The 23,598-nt window shown below is 36.2% G+C and overlaps 1 protein-coding gene across 2 annotated transcripts in view; it reads left to right on the forward strand.

Moving 5' to 3' along the window:
- Positions 1 to 23,598, forward strand: part of EDIL3 (EGF like repeats and discoidin domains 3) — a 239,371-nt gene that overhangs the window by 125,014 nt on the left and 90,759 nt on the right. For both annotated transcript variants that reach the window (XM_054002699.1, XM_054002700.1), the window contains one exon: positions 13,741 to 13,854. In XM_054002699.1, the coding sequence (XP_053858674.1) occupies positions 13,741 to 13,854 (114 nt within the window). The remainder of the gene's footprint in view (positions 1 to 13,740; positions 13,855 to 23,598) is intronic.

A 23,598-nucleotide genomic window follows, 5' to 3' on the forward strand; every position in this document is an offset into this window, starting at 1 on the left:
ACCACAATTTCAACATAAAAAGGCTCTCAGGCAAAGGATATGGGAATGGGAATAACAGTTCTTTACTAGGAAAAAAACTAAATTTAAAAAAAAAAAAAAATGTAATTAGTACAAACAGAACTACTGATAGAGTCAGAAACCTGACACCCTGAGGAGTCAGGGTGTTGGTGATAGTCCAGTTAAATGGTGGCTGCTCCTCCTGCTCCTGGGGTGGCAGATGAAAAGATGCTGAAGCGATGGTCCAGTAGAAGGGTGCAGTTTTCTCTGAAGGTCTGGTGGTAGAGTAGATGGGCCTGGTCTTCCTCTGGGAATCCAGTGAAGAGGCTGAGCTGCTGTCTCTAGAAATGCTGATTTTATGCAGGTAGGGATGCTTGGCTCCTCCCTCTGGGTGGAGCATCTCACAATGGGATGATGTAACTTCATCAGGCATGCAGTGAGACATACAATGGCCCATTAACAGAAGATATTTCCCTGGAGGGAGACATTGTTCTTGGAAGAGATAAGAAAACTGCCCAACAGAAGATACCTGCCCCGCCTCCGACAGATGGCAAAGAGAATATATGCTTATCTTACAAGCCAGGACAACCGGGCACTCCAGAAACCATTCCACACAGATGGTTTCCATGCAGCTGCCCTCTTTTGAAGACTAAAACCCATTGTTTTCTTGCACAGATGCAGGTTGCTCCAAGCCAGCCATCCCAAGAGCCAAGTGGGCAAATTTAATGTACCAGTGTGCATGCAGTTGCACTGCACCAAATTCTCACCCCATGCTCCTCCTGACACACACAAACTATGGTTCCTCCTTTGGAGAAAAACATCTGTTTGGGCTGTTCTAAACTTTAACACGTTGCTCCTCTTTATTCTGGGTGGGAGGGGTTAATTTTCATAAAAATTAACTCTGTGAATAGTTTTAACAAATTATACTACCAAAAAGATACTTACTGTTATAGTAATAAACTCCATAGTACAGTAGCCTGTTACATGTGTAAGTAAATCCTTGTCCCTCTAAGTATTGTAGACCCGAAATTTGAAAACTATTCCTGTGTTTGACCAGTAGCTTGGACAAGAAAGGAAGGAAGAAGGATGTATCATTATTAGGTTGTGAAACTTCCAGGCTTTACCTCAATTAAAATGTGAAAGAAAGCGGGTAATTTGAAAGACATCTAAGAGACATCACCAATAAAGAATATAAGAAACAGCCACTGAAGGCTATTGGAAGAAAAGTCAGTAAAATGTTCCCAAAATTTAAGCTGTGTCAGGGGGCTGAGGGAAGTGGCAGAACCAACATTTGTGGGAGCCCCTGGTGGTTTTGTCCCATTCACAGAAGTGAGGGGACTGGAAAAGGAAATTCTCTAACAAGGTGAAAAATGACAGGTTTGTCAGCTGAAAGTGGAGGACGTTTTGCTGATGGATCTTCTTACAACAAATGTTTGGTCAGATTGGACAACAGTGACACCAATTTTGGGGCAATTGGAAGGAGATGTTTTGTTTTCTTGAAGTCCAAATAAATTTTGTGGTTAAAGCAGTAGGTAACTGAGCTGAGGCTTGCCCCCTACTTGAAGATTTTATTTGATTCAGTAAAAGCCAGAGATTGCCTTAAAGTCCCAGGTAGGAAGTATAATATCCTCACCAATTTTGTTTCACTCTTCTTAGAATTTGCTTGTATAGCATTGTTTATTCTTTTTATCCATACGCACTTCAAATAGCTTTTTTATTCTTGTTGAGTTACTGATCTTAACAATTTCCTCATACATAGCATTGAGTTTCAAAGTCTAATTTTGCTGTATATTGAAAAAATAAAATCCCTTTTCAATTTCAAACCTGCTGTCTTTCAGCATCTTTTAAATGTTTCATCCTTTGTCTATTACAAGACTGGAAGAAAAGCAGATTTTGAATGCCTTCTGTACACCACTTGTTATGATGCAGACATTTGTTATGCAGCCTCTTGCTTTTCTTGTGCAGACAGTTAAAATTGTTGCCTTTTCTGTGCAGTGTCTTGGTTTTTCTTGCACTTTTAAATTGTCTCTCAGTGGCCTTCTCAAAACCTTCTTTGTTCAGTGCTGTATTTTACAGCAACAGTGACTTATAGTAAAGAGAAAGCTGTGAGGTTTATTTGTCAGAAATTCCTTACATTCTGTATTCTTTAGGCAGCATTTTGCTGTTAAATTCCCTTCTGATTTCCTCCCCCCCACCCCGTTTTAACCAGAACCAGGTATGGAGCTGAGGCTTTTCTTAAGCAGGCCTTGGTAATGGCTGAGTTTCTTTCATAAGGTGCCATAGTGGGAGGAAATAGATCTTCCTGATTGCTTTGGGGTTTTATGGCAATATTAAACAGAGGGGTTGGGTTCCTTCCAACCTAGGCACTGGCTGAATTACATAATGAATGGTGCTTTTAAGAAGATGTGTGTTTCTATGGTGTAAAAGTCACTTAGGCTATCAATAGCCATTGTAAACTTTTTTTGTAGGTGGGTAAATCTGTCTTCCTCTAATTGGTGTCTTTCTTAAGGAGTAGTTTGTTTTGGTGGTTTTTTTTTCTTTCTTTTTTTTTTTTTTTTTTTTTGTTTGTTTTTGTTTGTTTTGTTTTGATGGTGGAAAGAAATTAATGTTCCAAAAATGCAGGAATTGCTGTTTGATTGCAAAAAAGATTAAATTTGTTCATGTTTTGCATTAAAAATATAGCATATGGAGATGTTTTATACATACAGGTTTCTCTTTATATTTGAATTAAAAATAGAAAGTACTGAATGAAAGGAGTTTACTCTAAATTTGAGAATAGTTATCCATATATTCCTCTTTTCATAATAGAAATTTTGTAACAGATAATAAACTATCTGAGGGTACACTGAGTCCCAGGGAAGAGCTGATGAACTACAGTAGGGTGGTATATGGTTAGAGGAAGAACATATGATAACTTTAGCTGGACAAAGCATCTATTTTCCTTTTTTTTTTCATTTTTTGTGCCCATTTAGGTAGACACAGCAACCCGTAAGTCAATTTCAGCCACTATGATGGTTTACTGTCAACACAGTCACCTGAAGTTTTAAAAGAAGAACTGCATTCAGTCTTTGTTCCACCAGAAATTTTCTTAAAGATACACCAGCACATTTCTGTGAGGAAGATAAAAAAAAAATAAATGAAATATTGAGATGAAATCTGATTGTTTAATGACACAACACTTACCACTTAGAATTTTATCACACAGAGATGTGGTCTGGAAGCAGCTGTGTTAGGACAAAAAAAAACAAAACAAAAAAAAAAAAAAAAAAAAAAAAAAAAAAAAAAACCCAAAAAAACCCAAACAAAAACAAAAACAAAAAACCAAAAAAAAAACCAAAAAATAATTTTGTAATTCAGATATTTTTCTTGGTTTTATTGTTCTGCTTCTGTAAAAGCTACTGTGCTCAGCCATCTGTATGTGAAGGTGTGTCAGGGGCGCAGAATTAAAATATTGTATTTGTGTTTGGAACTCCTGCTGGCACATGGCTGTGCAGTTCCCTATCACTACAAAAAATATTGGTACTGCTCATTGATCTAGCTGGAAACTTTATGGGTGGCTTTATTGTTTCAAAACTGAACAATTTGCATGGCAGTTTTTGCTGAAAAATGAAAGAGGAAAACAAATTCAGTTATCAGGGCTTGTTTTTGTACTACAGACCCAGTGAGAAGTTTGGAGTAGTCAAAGAACTTAGAAGGAAGATCCAGGAGTACATTCAGTAGTCTAGCTACTCTTTTGAAATTATAAGCAGTATTTTTTCGTGTGGATACACTTTTGAGAACAAGCATTGTACGGAGGGAGAGAAGGATATTGCATCAGACTCGTTGCCTGTGCAAGAAAAACTTGAAAAATCAGTATTTCTGCTTGAAGTTCAGTATAGTGATAAAATGGTCTAATGGCAGAAACCAGTCTGCATCACAAATTAATCCCTTTGTATTCGTAAAATATCTCAAGCAAAACCCACGGTGCTGTCACATTTTCATATGAATACCCAGCATATTCATGTAGTTTGCATTTATTCTGCACTTACTCTTAAGTAACATACAATTATTTCTGTAGATCACCTGGCTGAGAGTTTTAGTTTGAGTCAGGAGTGTATTTTTAAAGAAAATCTCTTGATCATCTCTACTTATCATGTTTTGCTTTGTGTGACAGCGGGCTTAGAGCACAAGAACTGGATCCCTGTGAGATTAAAATAATCTAAAAGAAAATAGCCCAGCAGTCTGAAATTTCTGGGATTTGACATACTGGGAATTTGTACAGAGGAAACATGACTGAGACCTGTGTGCAGACGAGTTCTCAGCTCTGTGGGTTTCACTCTGCACATAAAATTCTGTAAGGCCATGATTCTTACAGCCGTAGGCATAACCTCTGCTGTTCTCAAAGTACACTGAAAACTCTAAATAGAACTTGTCTTCCTTTTCTTATCATGTGCTAAGGGTCTGATGTAATGAGAAACGTGTGCCTTTCTGTCAGTCATGCTCTGGCTTTGTTTGGTCCTCTGGTGGGATTGTCTGATTCTGCCAAAAATAATGATGCCCACCTTCACTGAAAATTTATCCCCATCAGACTTCTGTTTGAATCAGCTCACCAGGATTGTCTGGAAGTACACAAACTAACTGCACTAAGGGACTTTCAGTGGGATCAGGTGACAGAATGTGGCCAGTGCTAGGTCCTAGAGAAGTGAGGAGATGGGAACGTGCAGAGGGACATGAATGGCTGCATTAATTGTGTCTGCCCCTGGATCCCTGGAAGTGTCCAAGGCCAGGTTGGACAGAGCTTGGAGCAGCCTGGGACAGTGAAAGGAGTCCCTGCCCGTGGCAGGGGGTTGGAATTAGATATCTTTAAAGCCCCTTCCAACCCAAACCATTCTGGGATTCTACAAAAGGTGAAACCACCAGCTCTACATTACCAATAAATTCAATTCAGGAATTACATTCAGGAATTGCCCTGTTACAACAAACCATTAACAGTTAATCGATGCTCCCTGGTCCAGATGTGTAGCATTGCACCATAAAAGAGTATTTTAAATGTTATTTACCTCCAAATAATAGGTAACTTTTGTAATCTTGTCAGATCTCATTTTGCCCTCCCCACAAGTCAATAAGGTGGCATCTGGCTCTGAAAATGTATTCTGTGTGATCCTTTCATGTCCCTAGCAGAGCTGTTTATGCATGCAGTCATTACTCTCATGCAGTTTTTACAGTTTACTTAAAAGCAACATTCTTTTCCATACCAGCAGTTGTCACTGTTCAAAAGAAATTAATCTGCTCCCTTCTCATCCTCTCCAATTCCTTTGTCACTAAATATTTAATGGAGCTTCAGAATAATTCTGCAGAAGACATACACCAAAAATTAGGAAAACAGTGCAAGGCAAAGAGAGCCTTTGCCCAAATGTAAAATTAGGAGTTTAAAATGCTTATTTCTGACTTCATTATGTCAATGCGCATAACAGGGAGAGAACCTTCTCCCTTTTCTCAGCAAAACTAGAGATTTTTACGGGAATTGTAGCACACCATTAGGTTATGGTACAGATTTCATGCACAGACTGGAAGACAATTTTTTTCTTTCTGAACCAGTTATTGATGATGTGGTGGAACTGCTGTGTCTTTTGTGGGGAGGGAGATGGGGTCTTCCTTGTCACTTTTGCAGAGGAGGCAAGGAAATCACCACAGACCAAAAGGCAGAACTGGTGATGAGTGTTTCTGTCCTTGGTAACATTCACCAACTTGCAGTTGTATTAAATACAAAATCCATTAATAGTAAAACATGCATATATTTATGAGCAACTAAGAGTCTGAATTTGGAAACTATTAGCAAAGAGTTGAAATTGCCTCTATGTAGCACATATATTTTTTTTTGCCTCAGACAAATATTTTGATTGTTTAAATGAGATGTATACAGATTGGCCATAAATGAGTGCACTTCACCCTGTACATATCAAATAAAGACATGTGAAAAAAAAAAAAAAAAAAACAAAAACCATAATGATCTGGCTTTCTCATTTTAGAACATCCATCTTTGTATCTTCCAGGACTTGTTTGTCTAGTGACATTTTTAAAAACCTGTGCTACAGCCAAGCTCATGTAAAAACAATGCAACCCTACCCTCACTCTATTCTGAAATGCATAAACAACTGCATTTTGAAGGCATACAATTTTTCTGGGATGTATGAAGGGAAATAGTGCTATTTATTTATTATTAATTTAGTGATTTGGGTTCAAAGTCATTGTGAAAATAATTTTATTTATTGCCACATGGCTACCTACATTCTTTTAGCAAATCATCCAGTTGCTCCAATGCTGCATAATTTAACTTACTCCTGAAGTTGAGATTTTTGGAGCATTGCTTGTAATGAAAAATGATTCACTAGTTGAATCACTTTTTAATAAGATTTTTTTTTTCTTTTCTCAACTACAGTTTAAATGATTTGTCAAATGCTTGTTATATAAATAGCCAATTATTTTAATAAGGTTCATTGGAAACGCCAGGAATAGTTGCCCTGAAGATGTACTTTTACACTGTAAAATTAAATGGTAAGTTACTTAATGGGACAAAGGTTTTCATGCCAACATTCATTAAAAGTAATTAAAAATGAAAAATCTGCATCAATACATATTAAAACTTTTAAAGTACCAAGTCCTTTAAAACTAATAAGGAACGTCCTGGCTAGGCTATTGCAAAATTCCATTAGATTAAAATTACCTCAGATGAAAAGCCATTAAATAAGCATTTAAACAGGTAAATAGCAGATCAGGACATACTGACTAGTCCAGTGTTGGAAGTATGACTCCACAGAGGACATTCTAATAACTTTTCAGTGGCTATAAGGAAAAAATAAGTATTTTGCATAATAGAGATTAGATACCTATGCAGAGTATAATTTCGCTGCATGGTCTATTTTATGAGAGTTCTCAAAATTGAAATAGGGATGAAAAAGTATCTAAAAATACACACACAAAAAAAAATCTTGTTAACAGCAGAAGTTATATCACTACTGTGGCGACAATACATGTGGAGCCCTGTCTTACTCTAAATCCTTTGAAGCAGACAATTTGAAGTGGAAATGTATTCTGGAATACACTTAATTGTCTCTTTTCCTTGATTATTTTTTTTAATTATTATTTTTCCAGCAGCTTTACATTTAATCCCAGCATTCTAAAACCTGTGGTTATAGTTACTATTGTGTGGAAATGAAGTCACTTCAAAACTTTAATTTTGAATTTTTCTTTAAGTGAGGGTAGCATAGGGCTAAGTGCCACTATAGAATGCAAAGAAAAGAAGGAAAATGCTATAGATAATAAATCGATTTTAAACTGGATTTCTAAATACATGCCACTATTCATTTCTCTGCTACTATAACAGAATAACTATAGCTATAATATTGAACAGAAGTGTAAATTGTAGGTGGAAATGATGAAAAATTAACTTGTAGAGAAAGTAATTAGTCATCATAAAAATGCTGCTTTGTCTAAATTAAGGATTTTACTTACCATACCAAATTTAAAAACGTATTAATTAAAATAAAACTTTAAAATAGTCTTTACTTTTCATTTTCTCAGAGCCTGGATTTTTTTTTGCAAATCAGAGTGAAGAGGATCATATATATATATTTCAATTTTCCTGAAAAAAAGTGACCTAGGTATATTTTAGAACCAATAGAATGGGAAACTACACTGGATTGTTACCAGGTAGCATGAAATATCTTCTTCTTTTTTTTTTTTTTTTTTTTTTTTTTTTTTAATTTTTAAGAAGTCTAGTTACAGAAGTATATTTAAAAATGTGTAAGCTAGAATTTTTAAAGAAGTCTAAGAAGAGATAAAGTTGCTCTGAAAAAAAAAAAAAGAATGTAAGGATGGTTGAGAAGCAGTTTCTGAAGGAGTTCTAGACAGGAGCTCCAGGACAATATAATGTAAAATATTTGTAGTAAATGCTTCAGGAAGAATCCTAACAGACAGCCCTGTGGTGGATTATCCTGGAGGACATTTACCACGGTACCTTGTACCAAATACAGGAGGAGGAAAACCTTACCTGGGATTAGGAGAGTAGGGGGTAATACAATGTTTAACCTCTAAGGGTGGGGGAGCAAGAGGTTTGTACCTTTTTTGTCTCCAGTGTAAAGCAGTTTTCCTCTCTTTCTGAAGATCAGATAATAAGGATATCTGAATAGTGGATCCCTTCGGCGTGACACGTAACACTTGAAGTTTCCTGCAGGTTCTTTTGGCACTGTGTTTTTAGAGCCTTCTGTGGTTAGGAAACTGGCTTTGAAAAAGCAATGAAACCTCTGAATTCTAACAGGCGCCTGTCCTGTGTGGAATGTCAATACATCCAATTCAGATTTAAAAAATACTAAATTCCTGTATTTCACAGGAATATGCCACACTATTTTAAAAAGTCTCACACCAGTGCTGAGCCAAACACGTGCTAGTGCTTGTTTTTGCATAATCCTAATTAAGTCAAGGATCAGTTATAGCTGAAGTTACAGTTTATCTGTTTACATAAATTACGAACAAACATTCATTTGGTACATGTTAGAGACCTTCTTAAACCTCTAATTAAACTTATTAAAAAAAGTCATTATCATGATAATTATTTATATATTCCTTATCTTTAGCCAAAAATTGAAAGTCATCCACCTGTGCTTTTTCTGATGCATTTTCATTCTGTTTAAACACATTTATTTACTTATTTATTAGCTTTCTAGGGAAGAAAAGCCAAACCAGCAAGTTACCCTAATTTAGGAGTTCTTTACAGTTTAGGCTTGTTTTTATAAACTGTATGAATAAGAGGAAGAATGCTTTGATTTGGGTTGGTTTTTTTTGGTTTTTTTTGTGGTAAATATTTTAACAAAAATGTCCTGCTCTTAAAGAAGATGTGTCTTTCTGTATGTGAATTGCTGTAATCCTTCAAATTTTATCATGCCACTGAGCAGCTCACTGTTAAGATAAATTCATTAAATTTCAGTTTATCATGAGCCAGATTATTTACCAAATAAAACCAGTATCATTTCATTCTTTTCAATGGAGCTTTGCCATTTTGTATTTCTTGAAATATTTGGCACTTGACTGACCTGGTGCAAATAGAAAAAAAAGAGTATGTAAGCTGAGTTTCATGATACTAGGAAATCCATAATAAAAAGTTTGACCATCTGAAAGCTCCAGCTTAAACAATAACAAGGTACTACACAATTCTGCAAGCAAGATCATACATTTTGTGTGATCTTACTGATGTGGTATTGACTTGTGTAATTAAATCTTTTAGGATCAATGTACACTAAAGAAAAGATACCTAGAATGCATTTTAAAAATCTATAAAGAACCATCAAGCAACTACAAGAATAGCTTAGCTTAAACCCTGACTTAAAGATAATTATTCCATATTACCTTTTTGTCCACATTATACTAGATCAGCTTCCAAAAGATATTTGAACACATTGTCAGCTCTATAAAAGTTTTATTTTAAAGTACAACGGTTTAGGGATGTATTTGGGGTTTTCTTTAAAAATATTGAAATCTGGGGAACAGGAAGGAGTGTGAAGTTACTCAGACTGGGAGTTGATCTTTTTCCAGTGTATGGCTCTTGCCCTTCCCAGAAGCCAATTAACCAACAGGTATAACTGGATTATTTTTTTGTTCCTAAATTGTACTAAATTGCATCCTCAATTAACTTTGTTATGGAGAAGAAAAATATTTGCAATATTAGTAAAAAATAACTGTATTTTGTTAGACCAATTCTCCTAGTGAAGGCCATTCTGGCTTCCAGTGAAGGCTCTTGAACATAAATGCTGTCTCTGTGATGGGCCAACCCCTTTATCACAATAGAAGACTGATTTTAAAACATGACTTAAGGTTGAGATGAGCAGCCTGAGCGTGATCCAGAAGGCAAAATGAGAACAAAATCAAAATATAAGGAAGGAATGTTCTGGTCAGCAGGAGAGAGCTTCAGGAAGCCTGCATGGCAAAAGGCAGTCCTGGACCAGAAACAAGGGCTCAGGTGGCAGGAACAAGGAATTTGGGCTGTGAAAAGAACAAACAGGCAGGAGACAGGAACAAGACACTGATGTGAACTCACAGGCAAAGCACAAGGTGTGTTGGCCAAAAAAAAAAACAAAAATGCAGTTAAATTGATCTTATTTGTCCCTTCTTCAGAAAAAGTCAGGTTTATACCAAGTAGGTTGCTGAAGGACTCAAATGGCTTTATGTAAGAGTTAATTTTTTTATTATGACAGCTGCATAATTTAAATACCCATTTCATGGGGTGGGGGGTGATTTTTCAGGAAAGTTATGTGTGACTATATTTAACAGGTAAAACCCAAAATGGGGGCTAGAAAATTTTAATTACAGTGCATTTGCAAGTAGTAGTTTTTATTTATGTTTTTATTACATTTTTATTAAATACTTCGAGGATTAAATAAGTATGTATGTATGTATATATATATATAGATATAGATATAGATATATATAATCCATTAAAGGAAGACAAAAGCACAGAAATCTGCCCCTTGATGGTTTTCCAAGTGTCACATAGCCAAGTTCTATTACTTTCCTAATTTCTGACAACGCAGTTTTGTTCCAGTTTTGTAGTTTTGCACCACAACTTCTGTGCTTCAAACAGAAATATGCTTAATAACTTTATGATTATGGATTGATATTAGGAGATAGGAAATTTAAATTTAACCATCTGCAGCATAAAAAGAAACCTTTGCATAGCCTTTACTTCCCAATCAATTCTCTCAGCCCTTCAACCTATTTCTTTCAAGAAACAAGCTGTTTTCAGAAAATTTCAGTTTCCTGTTCCTGCATCATGAATTTCAGAATCCTTCTTCAGTAGAGAAATCATGAGAGGTTGGGCATTGGGTTTTTTTGAGGCTGGGGGTTTTGGGGTGGTTTTGTTTGGGTTTTTCACTTTGTTTGGTTTGGGTTGGGGGTATTTTTGTTCTTCTCAGCTTTCTTTAGTTTGTTGGGTATTAAAGTTCCTCTTGGTTTCCTTTCATTTTCTTTGCTGTTGTTTGTTTGTTTGTTGTTTTTTTCATCTAACTGGACACTATCTAGACATCCAGACTTTCCCTCTGCCTTTTGATGAGTCCTTTTCACTCAGTGTTTATCAGATCTACCACCTCCCTCTGTGAGGAACTCAGATTTCTCTGGCAGCATCCAGGTCTCTGTATTTTATTTTTTGCAAAGCAAAGGGATCTTCCTTGAAGCTAAGACCTAACCTTACCTGAAAAATCATGAGCATCCTACTGTGATTTTACTGTGCATTATTAATTTACATCAAAAGAAAACCTTTATCCTTATGTAGGTAGGTTATGTGGCTGATGAAGAATTAGAATCTGATAACTGTAAGCGAGTTTTCTGTATGAGTCTTTATAGCCTGTAGGAGCAACTACTCAAGAAACTCTGATATTTTAAAATTGCTAGTGAAATTTACTTCTTGTCGTGGTAATATAACAAAGTTCACATTTTTCAGAAGGAAGGAACACACCAGGTGGTGCAAAGTGTGGAATCAGAATTGGCATATCTGGGAATTTGAACATAACCTCACCACAATTAATAGGAACCACCCTTAATTAAATATTCTTCACCTGCATGTTCAGTCAAATGAAATAACACCAGGAAAATATATAATTCTGTAGAAATTATTATTTAACCCATGTTTTTTAATTCTTTAACATGGTTTAGTTGATTTTCTTTTCAACTAAACACATCAGAAATAATGCAATGACCAATCTTTCCTCATTCATTCATTCATCAAATATGACATATTTGTTTGAACTGATAGGACTCGAGGTTCTGAAATTACTGGGAAAAATCATTGTAGATGCCAAGTAACAAAGTTAATAAGTAACTTCCATCTTTCTGTTCTGATCATTGCTGATTGCTCCATGGGGATAGAATATGGGGATTCCTTTGAAAGGAGGTAGTACTCCAAGCTCAGTTTATTTTTCTCCATCACCACACAGACAATATAGAATATTCTGGAAAGCTGTGCATTTTCTCCTACATATTTCTAACAGGAATGACAAAGTAGGAAATAAAAAAAAAAAATCTTGAGAAGATATTTCCTTTACCCAGAAAAGCTTTTAAGAGGATAAATTACCACCTGCATAGTTGGAGATAGTGAGAGATAGTTCATATGTTCACTTAATGTTTTTCAGTTCACAGTGACCTTGGTTATTTCTCCCCCACAAATGTGTTAGCCTGTATTAAAATGATGAATAACCTGATAAAAATGTAAGGTTAATGGGCTTTGCTTAAAAAGGCAAATAGGGAGCTGAGGAATCTTGTTAAATTTTATAAATACATATAAAGAATTTAATTTAGAACTGAGCAGGTCTGCTCTTTGGTCATTTCCCTTGGCAGGTTTTATTCCTTGAACTCTAAGTTGTTACTCCTCTTGTTCATCTTTAATAGAAAAAATTCAGCTAACTCTAAAGTTTTATTATGCCAGTATGTAATATCTTTATAAACGAGAAATAGAAAAACTGAGGGGTTAAAAAGAAGCCCAGGGATCCATTGCCATCATTAATTTCAGCATAACAAATCTGAAAACTTTCTGGTTCAAACAATGTAAACTAGCCTTCATATTTCACTGTAGACCTGTCTCTGCATTTCTGTTCACAGCAATGGGAAGCTTCTCCTATTCATTGTATAAAACACTGAATATTTAAATACAGATTCCTGAAAAATGAAAAAAAAAAACAAGCTGAAAGTACAGAAGTCACATACTCAAACTACCAAATATCAAGCAACTTTGTTGACAGAACTGAATTCTGCTTCTCCTGAGCAAAGCCATGTTGCATAAGATTTAGACATTTTTGTAACATTTTCTTTAGTTTGTGGATGCCAAAAAAAAAAAAAATTGCAGTTTGGAGACAGAAGCAGATTCAATACAACAGCAAGGAGCTTTACTTAAATTCCCAGGGATTTCCCATATTATCTGCCAAGTCATCTACCATGTTTACCACATCCTCTACCCTTTTTAAAACATTTAACTGTGCAGTCTTTTTGGACAGTGACATATACAACATTTCTATACAACATTTCTAATCCATTCAGAAAAAATATAAATGTGGAGACTGAGAAATTTAATTATGATGCATCAATATAATTTCTCTGCCTATTTAATGTTGACTGAAAAATTCTTTGTCACATTTGAGGAAAGGAATCTGATATTACACTTAAGGTTGCTACACTGAAAAACACAGGGGAGTTTTATTCTTTAAGAGTTTGACAAAGTGTACTGAAAAAGAGAAACCCAAGTGAGATTACCCAACTTTTCTGTCCTTTGAATTTAATGAAATTTGCTGGCTTCTAGATTGAGTTATTAGTTTCAATTTGCCCACTAACTCATTCACAGAAAGGGAATTTTTTAGATGGTTAAACAGCCTTGTCAATTACACGTTTAATGAATTAAGATGAACTGAGACACATCCTTAACTGGCATCTGTTGATAAAGAAGTAGCTATATTCCTTGAAGCTGCAAGAATCTCTGCTGATTACTCCATTAGAACTACTACAATTTGGACTCTTTTGGGCTTTTTTTAGGCCAAACTTTTGGCCTTGATATCATTGGGAAGTTACAGCGGAAATCATTGAGCAAAACTTTGAATTACATTGCACTACAGGACATAATAAAACTTCTCTTACTTCTTTGTCTTTTTTTTCAGTTCTTTTAAGTGTGTGCTTATTGCTTATTTACCATTTCTCTGCTAATCCTGGCATTCTCTTGTGTGCTTCCTGCAGATGTGAATGAATGTGAAGCTGAACCCTGCAGGAATGGTGGAATCTGTACAGATCTTGTTGCCAACTATTCCTGTGAATGTCCAGGTGAATTTATGGGAAGGAACTGCCAACAGAGTAAGTGCAGCATGGTTTTGAAACTTTATTTTTTAATAATACAAAATACAAGATTTTATTTTTACAGGAAAAAAAAAAAAAAAAACCCAAACCAAACCAAATTAAAAAAAAAAAAAATCAAACACACCAAAAAAAACTCCCAAAAAAACAAAGCAAACAAACAAACAACAACAAAAAAAACACAACAAAAAACCACAGTGTTTTAATGTACTGTGAAAATACTTCCTTACACATAGATAAACCTCAAAATAGCCATATTACTCAGAAGGAATTTCAGAGACCAAATCTGATATGATGGAACCATTTGCAAAATGTGTAATAAATATTTATAGTTAAACAAGAAGTGAAATATTGTAATGTAGAAAAATAAAAAAAAAATTCAGGTTGGGGTTTCATCTCATCAAATATCCTGTCTTCAGCAATGTTATTAGCAGAAATCAACAAGTGTAGGAACAGGGCAAAAATATCTGTTATTTGCTCTGACATGTCTCTAGCCTCTGAAATTTGGACCACTGCTTTGTGGGGAAGTCATTAATAGAATTAACAGTCATTAGTGGATCTGTCCTGGGAACAATCTCACATGATTTTTTCAATAACATTGACTATGGATGTACCATGAAGGTCTGATTCCTAAGGTTCTTCATGTATGATAGACTAGGTAATCCTGAAGACCAAAAATAACAAAAATAGAATAAACTGCTTTGGCACAAAATGCAATATACCTTAACATTTAGATATTAGAGGTTGTTGGGTTTTTTTAAACACTGTAAAGATGAAAGCCTGTCTATTTTAGTCAAACAAAAGATGTTAAAATTATGGTATTATGGATAAAGCAAATATAGTTCCAATGTATATATCCATAAAAAGAAATAGGAAAGTATTTGACAGTTGGCTTTAGTAGTGTTGGGTTTTACATTCAAAATACCTGAAATACTGGGCTAATCCACATTGAAGAAAGGGTGTTTCTAGTGCAAGGAAAATCCTATTCCATGTAGGAAAAAAGAAGAAAAAAAAAAAGAGAAAAGGTGTTACAAGTTGAATCATAAATAAATAAAACCATAACAAAGCTGAAAAATATTATTCTTTTTCCTGCATTCACATTGTGGATGTATGGGGGAGAATAGAGAAGAAAACATGATGGACCAATAACAACAAGTGTTTATTTGAAGTGGCTTCAGTGAATTCCCAGATTTATACACAGCAGAAAAAAGATTTGAAGCACCCAACATAATGTGTATGTAGTTCTAGAGAGGAATAAAAGATGAAGATTTGCTTTGAGAAAGTCACAGGTCTCTATGGCTACCTGAAAGAATTTATTAAAAAAAAAAAAAAAAAAAGCAAACCTGTCTATTAAAGTGTTTTTCAGATTTTGCTGGTGAAGCAATTCGTGCATTTCCTTATTAGGGGCAATTGAATTGCCATTTGGAATTCTACCAGGAATCTCATCCATCTCTTCAGATTTTATCCCTTCTGTATTTTGGCAGCATCATGAGCACTGCTCACATAATAGATCACATAAACCCAATCTCCTGTTTTGCTGGAAATGGGGTAGTCAGAGCTATTACTTAAGTGATCATTGCATTTCCTGAACCATCATCTGTTATTTTATATTCCTTTTTTTCTAAATAGATGTATATGTAGCGATATACAAAAATAACTTTTTGAGTGAAGTTGCATATCTCATATATTAAACTGAATTTAGTTTTATGTATGTGTATCTATAAGCACAAACACACATTTCTGGTTTTGAGAGCATATAAGAGAAAGTATATATATATGTACAAAAAAGAATTGAAATTTTCCAGTTTATTGAAATAGTGAAAGAACTCTGCTGTTCTATTGCAAAATATGTTATCTACACTCTGTCTTTCTGGGTCTTATTTTGAAGGATTCATACAGATGTAAATATAAATATATATATAGTTTACCATCTGTAACTTGCACGATACCATTTTCTGTAGCTGGGCTTGAAAATATTTTTTTTTTTTCCCATTAGAAGTTTGGTTATGTCATCACACTTAATTACGTAATTACAAGTAGTTATTACACATTCTAATTACACCATCAAAGTTTTACACATATTTACAGTAATCATATAATTAAATACTGTTATGCTAATTACGGAAATTACTGACTGCTGTCTCAGAATTACCTCACAACACTCAAAGATTCCTGAGTCACATCACAGAATATGTAAAATATCCTAGTTGTAGAATGAAAAAAACCTGCAAAAGTGCATTATACAAGCTGCTTTTCCAGGATGGATTCCTAATAATTTATCTAGTTTGTTATAGCCCAAATATCACTGCTTTCCAACAAGGATTTGTCATGTTACTCATCAGCCGCCTGTACTTTGTGTCAGACTGTTTTTCCTACTATGTTTTCCCTCTTTCTTAATTCCACCATTTGATTACACAGCAATTAATTCCTCTTGGTTAAGCTCCTAAATAATTCCCTTCCATTTTATCTCATGTGTAGCACTTTTCAGGTGTGAGACAACTGTTGTGCTACACCCAAATCCTGGGTGCTTTGTGTGACACCCACCCCAAATCCTTCCGAGTAGTTCCAAAAGCCTCTGAAAGAACTAGTGCAGCTAGTCTCAGCTGGCCTGAGAAGGAAAGGGTTGAAACTGAGTACAAAAACTAAATAAAATGAGATTTAAATAATATTTGGACCACCTTGACCATCCTCTGAGTCTGTTTTTGGCATCGATGAGATTTGGAGTTGTTTATATTCAGGTTCTTTCTTTTCTTTCTTTCTTTCTTTCTTTCTTTCTTTCTTTCTTTCTTTCTTTCTTTCTTTCTTTCTTTCTTTTCTTTCTCTCTCTCTTTCTCTCTTCTCTTCTCTTCTCTTCTCTTCTCTTCTCTTCTCTTCTCTTCTCTTCTCTTCTCTTCTCTTCTCTTCTCTTCTCTTCTCTTCTCTTCTCTTCTCTTCTCTTCTCTTCTCTTCTCTTCTTTCTCTTCCCTTTTTCCTTTTTTTCTCTCTCTCCCTCTCTCTCTCTTATTAGCTATGGCTGGTTTTAGCAATTCAGGCTTAAATGGCATTTAAACCAGCTGCTTCTCATTTCTGGAAAGCACGGGATGAGGCAAAATCAGGGTAAAGTGGAGTGTGAGAGCACTGACAGCCTCAAAACATATTCAGCCATTCTGGAATGAGCTTATCAGCCTGTTAAGAGACACTTCAACAAACATCTGGTATTTACAGAGTCTGCCTGCAGATGTTTAGCAAACACAGAATGGGAAGAAAGCACCTTTCCCCATCTTCTGAATGTAAAATTTAAGCTGTATTAATTCCATATTACTTCCCAGATTTCTAAAGCCTTGGAATTTCTTTGAAGCAGCTGCATCTCCTTCTGCTCTCCCACTCTCTGCACCAATTTCTCGCTCCTCTGCTGAATTCAAACTATCAATTATGATCATGTCCATTACAGCTTTCCTTAGTCTTGGAGTGTCCATAAATAAAGTACTGCTTCCAAGACAGTTTCTCCTGTGGTTGGAGGGTTTATATGGATTTTTTTTTTTTTTTTTTTTTTTTTTTTTTTTTTTTTTTTTTTTTTTACTTTGTGTATCACAACATTCTCTTGCAGGCACTTTCATCAGTGCCAGGCTATTTGCATTATTCAGTGCAAATCTGTATTGTTAAAATCTCCCATGATCAGTGTGGGTGGAGAATTGCAGTAATATGTGAGCAGTTCCACAGATGACTTTTTTGATCACTTTCCCTTCCATTTTAATGTTTTTAATCAAGCAGATGGTACCAGACAGTGGACAGCTTACAATTCTACCACTGTGCATCTTGGAGCTGTGTTTTTCTAAATGCCAAGAGATGCTGCCATTAAAGCATATGGCAAATTTTCTCATGCTTTTTTCTTTAAATATCTAGATCAAAATAGTCACTATAAATATTTTTTTACGTATACCATGGCTGCTTCACCTCCTTTTCTCCTGTGGATTCAACATGCCCATATGTAGGAGAACTGCATTCAAAGCAAGTGCACAAATTTATTTGTCTAGCATGTCAGAAATCCTGCTAAGCAGTGTACCTCCATCTTGTTTTCATTGTTTTCCTCTGCTTTTATGGTTTAGTACACTGTTGTGTTTCTATTGCTCTTGGTTGCCTCCTGCCTTCCTCTCTGTGGAAATCAAAGTGGTATTTTCTTTCGATTCACATGAAAATTCCTGTTCTTTCAATGTCTTTTTAACTTAAAAAATTATCTGAAGGTCTGACAGATCTAGGCATAAAGAGATGTTCAAGACTTCTGCTTACATGCAGCCTTATACTCCCAGACTAGATGGTTTCATCCAAAGCACACTAATGCGTTATGATTTTAGAATTTTCCTTCTCTCAAAATAATCTCCAGGGCATGACCCTGCAGCTCACGTGATTTGTAGTATGGGATAAATAACTTGCTTTACAGTATCTTTTGTAATAGACCCTTATTCCTTATCATACCATCTGTATTTCACTTGTGCGTCCTCAAGGCAGAGTTTTGGGTCTTTTTGCCTTCAGGTGCTTGTCCTTCAAACTCCTCTGCTTGATGCTTACACTCTTGGCTGAGTTTTGGATATCTTTGTCTTGCAGATCAAGCTCTGACCACCCCAGGCCCAGCAGGGTCCAGGGTTGTAAAGCCTCCATGCTTAGGTTCAGAAAAACCCTACTCAAAACAGACATGAGGGCATAAAAAGTGCACAGACAAAATGAAACAATTTATGAAACATTAAAAAGCTGTGTTTTCTGGGGGAAGGCTTATTGCTGGGTAAATCTTTGCCTTCTAGGGAATCTGTGTTTTCAAAACATGGATAGGAATCAGAATTTTATGCTTTTCTGAAATTGATGAATGTGGTTAGGGGCTTTCTGGTGAACTCAGCTCATGGAATTGACCCGTTAAAATTCAGCTGCTAGGAACTGAATGGTAAAGGAGATCACATTGCATATATGCCTTGTTTCCAGATTACCTGCTAGGGAACTTTGGTTACAAGGTCTGAGATTTTTTGTTCACCTTCAGTAATGTCTTGGTTTGAAAACACAGGTGTTTGCTAAGAAAGGCAGGAGCCCCCCCTGAAATGGAAAATGTAAACCCCCTCCCTCCAAATTATAATTCTGAAATTAGAGTGCTCTTAGGCAAAGATATGGGAGCAGGGATAACAGTTGTTTATTAGGGAAGAGAATTTTTAAAAAATTAAAATAAATAATGCAGTAATACAAAACAAACCACTCTCACAGTCAGAGCAGGCCCTGGCAGCCTGTGGGTCAGGGAGGTGGCAGCAGTGCCATTCCATGGGGGCTCAGCCCTCCTGCAGTGCCAGCTGTGCTTCTGCTGGGGCAGGGATCCTGGACAAGGCTGGAGTTTTCCTCTGGAGCTCCTGGGCTGCTGGAGATGGGCCTGGGCTCCCTCTGGGAATGCAGTGGGGCAGAAAGCTGCTCCTCTGGGAATGCAGTGGGGCAGAAAGCTGCTCCTCTGGGAATGCAGTGGGGCAGAAAGCTGCTCCTCTGGGAATGCAGTGGGCAAAGGCTGCTGTGGTGTCCCAAAGCTCAGATTGTATCCAGGTAGGAATGCTTGGCTCCATCCCCTGGGCAGAGCATCTCCCCATGGGGTGGTGGAATTTTTTCAGCCATGCAGGGACACTCACTGGCCATTGAACAGAAGGTAATTAATAATTAATAGTCCATGAACAGAAAATAATTAATAATTAATAGCCCATTAACAGAAGATATCTCCTGGAGGGAGGATAGGTTGTGGAAGAGATGAAGAAAAAACTGCCCAATGAACAGCAGAGAACTGCCCCAGCTCTGACAGATGGGGATGGAACACACACCCCCATTTGCAACCTAAGACAAGTAAACACGTTGAGCTTGCAAGTGAGCCACTGTGAAATCCTTCACCTGCCAGGAATCAACACAGACTTGAGTTCCCTAAATTACTGATTATCATAAAAATCTCTGTCAATGACATTTAGGAGGGCATACTCTTCCCTACAGCTAAAAAAAAAATCAGTTTGACTAATTCTGTGATTAATTAATTATAAAGTTCGAGTTTAAGCTTATTCTTGGTTGCTTTGAATGTGTGCCCGTTTCATGATCTCAAATCATGAGGGTTAAACATAAAGTCAGAAATCATTGGAATACAAAGCTGGACAAAAACACTTATGAAAGAGTGGCAAGAGGGGGAAAAAGAAGGTAATTAATAAAGCAGATCAGTTCTTTGATCCAATGAACTTCGCAGCTACACAGGTATTGGGCTAGTACAAAGGAATAACAGGGGAAAGAGACTGGGCATGAAATCAAAGCTTAACCAGTTAAAAAATGTTGAGCAAACTGGAGTCTAACCAAGCAAGTAGAAACTCTTCTTTAATTAACTTTTAAAGCTAAGAGAAGAGTTTATTTAAATTTTAATATTTTTCTTGCTTTTTTTCACTTCAGAGATCTTAAAATTTAAAAGTCAGAGTTATCGGTTTATTGTCAGCAGAGGATGAACTGCAGAAAAAATCTGTAAATATCAATATTCTTGCTAGTCATTATTTAGACAAGTTCAGGACTTCCATGGAAAAATTAAGGAAGTTTTATAGATATGCATATATGTGTGTGCATGTGTAGATGTATGTATATAAAATTATTAATCATAGAGAATTAATTTTTTAATGTCCTCAGGATAGTTAATTTATCATTCACATGATATCATTGTGGATTTATGGGATTATGGGATTATGTGGGGTTAATCTCATACAAAAGAAATAATAAAAAAAAAATGTGCCTCAAAGAATTTTATTTATTTAATATCAAGTTAATAGTACTAGTGTGAGCTCCCTGGATTACAGAAGTATCTCGGAGCAAAAACATAGACGCTTTGAAAGTGCAGGAGGGAGAATTTTTGCATGTCAGATGTGACTTTAGGCCATGTAATTCAACTCAACCTCAGTAATTTGTCCTTTACTGAACATGCCAGAAGAACAGAAGAAAAAATTATTTCAAAAGTTGAATTGCTCCTCGAAAGAGAGGCTAACATCAGTGATAAGAATTCTGCTTTATGCACATCTTTAACTATTTCAGCTAATCTTGAATGGAATACAATTTCTATATTTGCATTGGACAAAACCCCTGTTGAGCCTCTTGCTGAAAATGATGATTTTTGCTGAATCTGCACCTCTGTGTGAATCTTGTCTGGCAGGCATTTCTGCTTTCATTTGGTATGAAAGTGCAAAGAGGCAGAAAATGTTATAGAAACGACAGAACACGTTGTTAACATTGAAATGTTCTCCCAGGCATTTCAATGACCTAGTGAGAAATATTAATCAAACTCCAACATTTCTAAAACCTTTAAACAAAGCTCCACCCTGGCCCTTCCACTGGGGACTTTCTCTGGTCCAGGCATCCCGTGCAAGCCATAGAGGTGTTTGCAGAACTGGGCTCAGCAGATCAGAATTGCAGTTCTCCCATTCAGCATAAAAGAGAAATGAGACTGATCTCGCCGTGTTTGATGTTGAAACAAAGTCCTCATCCCTGTGCCTTTGGGTACATTTTCATCTTGCTCCACTGGCACTGTGCAGAAACATCTCCCTTTGAAAACTAATTTCTCAATATCTTGTTTTGATTAGGCGGGGGAGGATTCCATCTTTACCTGGCAGAAACTCAATGTAAAATACTCAGGCAAGCCCTGAAGGCCTAATAGGAATATTTTAAATGTGTAACTGTTTCCTTACTCCATGAGTCATCAAGTACAATAATAGCTTCTGTGAGGTGTCAAAACCCACAATATTAACTCAACCCTGCATTCAACCCTATATTGTTGACTTTAGATTTAACCACCTTGTTGTGGCAACTCTCTTGCCATGTTTTCCTACTTTAACCTGTGGATCTGCTTTTCTAAAGGGTTTGTGTCATTCTTGACTCAGTTACCCTCAGTAAAAAGAGGATGGAGTCAGGGATTCCTTCTACTTCTTTTCCTACTGAGGGAGCACTGTGAATTTAGCTTTTCACAGAATCCTAGACACTCACAAAGAGTAGAGGAGAAAAAAAAAATCCTCATCTTATAAACATGATCCACTGTTCCTTTGTTGGAAGACTTTTATGTGCGTTTTTATGTGTGGCAAAGTCTATGACAATGAATATTTCAATATTTCTAAGCCTTAAAAGAAAAATTACAGCACTCCATTATTCTCAAAGTAGCCCCTATAGCTCTTAAGTTCCTGGTTTGGTCAATAATGCACATTCTTTTTTTATGTCCTCACAGAAATGAAAAATAATTTGCAGGTAAGAAATTGGTACTATAAAAGAAATAAAAGCTGGACTGTAGACTGTAGAAGGAAGCTCAAAACAAATCACGGGTTATTATGACCAAAAAAAGTCTCCTAAAAGTATGGAATGAAAAACCACTAATGATTATAAACTTATGAAAAGGGGTATATATTAAATATAAACATATAAGAGTATATTAAATATAAAAAAATTACAGCTGCAGTCAGTTAAAAAAAGTTCCCAATAGCCAAGTCACAGGAACATTTTGAAACACCTTATTTCAAGGCTTATTATATAAGATATTGGGTATTTACTTCCAAATGGATTGATTGTGGAGGGTGGCTTGCCATAAGAATTAGCCTGGTCTTGTTTGCTGCTACCCTTTGGTGGACACAGGAATCATCAATTTGAGTAAAATCATCTCCAGGGCTGCACAAACTCCTCAAAATGAAAGTGTCTCGAGCTCTGCAGTAGTTAACAAGCCAGGCACAGAGTAGACTTACAAGTGAGCATGGCATAAAACTTGCAAAACCTGGAGCTTTGAAAGCTGACTCACATTTTGGAGTTTCATTTAGTCTTGGAGCTCGAGCCAAGCTGTGAAATGTGAAAATCCGTATGAACTACAGGGAAAAAAAGAAAAAATAAATAAAAAACAGAACGCAATTACACGAGCCCCAAATGAACTAAAGTCTCCACACTAAGCACAGCTCTCCCACCTGCAGCTCTCAGGAGGAGAAGGAAATGAGAAATGTGGAGTGCTCAGCTTCCCACTGAGGGAAGGTTTGCAGCTCCCGCTGCTCCGGACAGTCCGGCACGGCCGCGGTGGCGGGCACTGGTGCAGCCACGTGTCAGGGACCCGGCAGGGGAGGCTGGGGGCTGGCAGCTGCTCCAGTCCCCAACTGCCACCACTTCCACTTGTTCATTCCATCAAATGATCCCAGGGCTTGCAAGGGGGATGAGCTGATGTGAAAGATTTGGTGGCAGCTCAATAAGGAGAGAGAATAAGTTTTGTTTTCTTTTGGTCATGCTGACGGTAAAGAGGGGCTCAGAAGGGTGCAGGTGAGTTTTTGAAATGAAGTAGAGTGAAAACTTTAAATATATACAAGAGTGCCTTCTAAGAAGAGCAGACAGAATTAACTCCTATTTCAATTTTCCTTAGTATCAGTGACTGTTTTCCTGTATTAATGCTGAATGTAATTTGGCCATCTCTTAGTTTGGTGCAGATAGACATTTTCTTTAAGAAAATATAATGTAAAACTTTTACCTTTTAAAATACATTAATATCCATGGCTGATTCAGCAAAATCTGATAGACGTCACCCATAAACATGATTTCCCTGCATTGGCAAATCTGTATATTTGATATTAACATTGCAAGTTTTCATTGAGGATCAGTGTCAGTGTGTAGTTTGCAGTATTATATTTATTGTCATTCTAATAATATCAATTCCATTTATGCTCCTGTTACTGATATCTAATTTTGTAATTACACTCTTCCTGTTTTTTACAAAAT

The sequence above is a fragment of the Vidua macroura genome, chromosome Z, assembly GCF_024509145.1.
Source record: "Vidua macroura isolate BioBank_ID:100142 chromosome Z, ASM2450914v1, whole genome shotgun sequence".
NCBI lineage: Eukaryota > Metazoa > Chordata > Aves > Passeriformes > Viduidae > Vidua > Vidua macroura.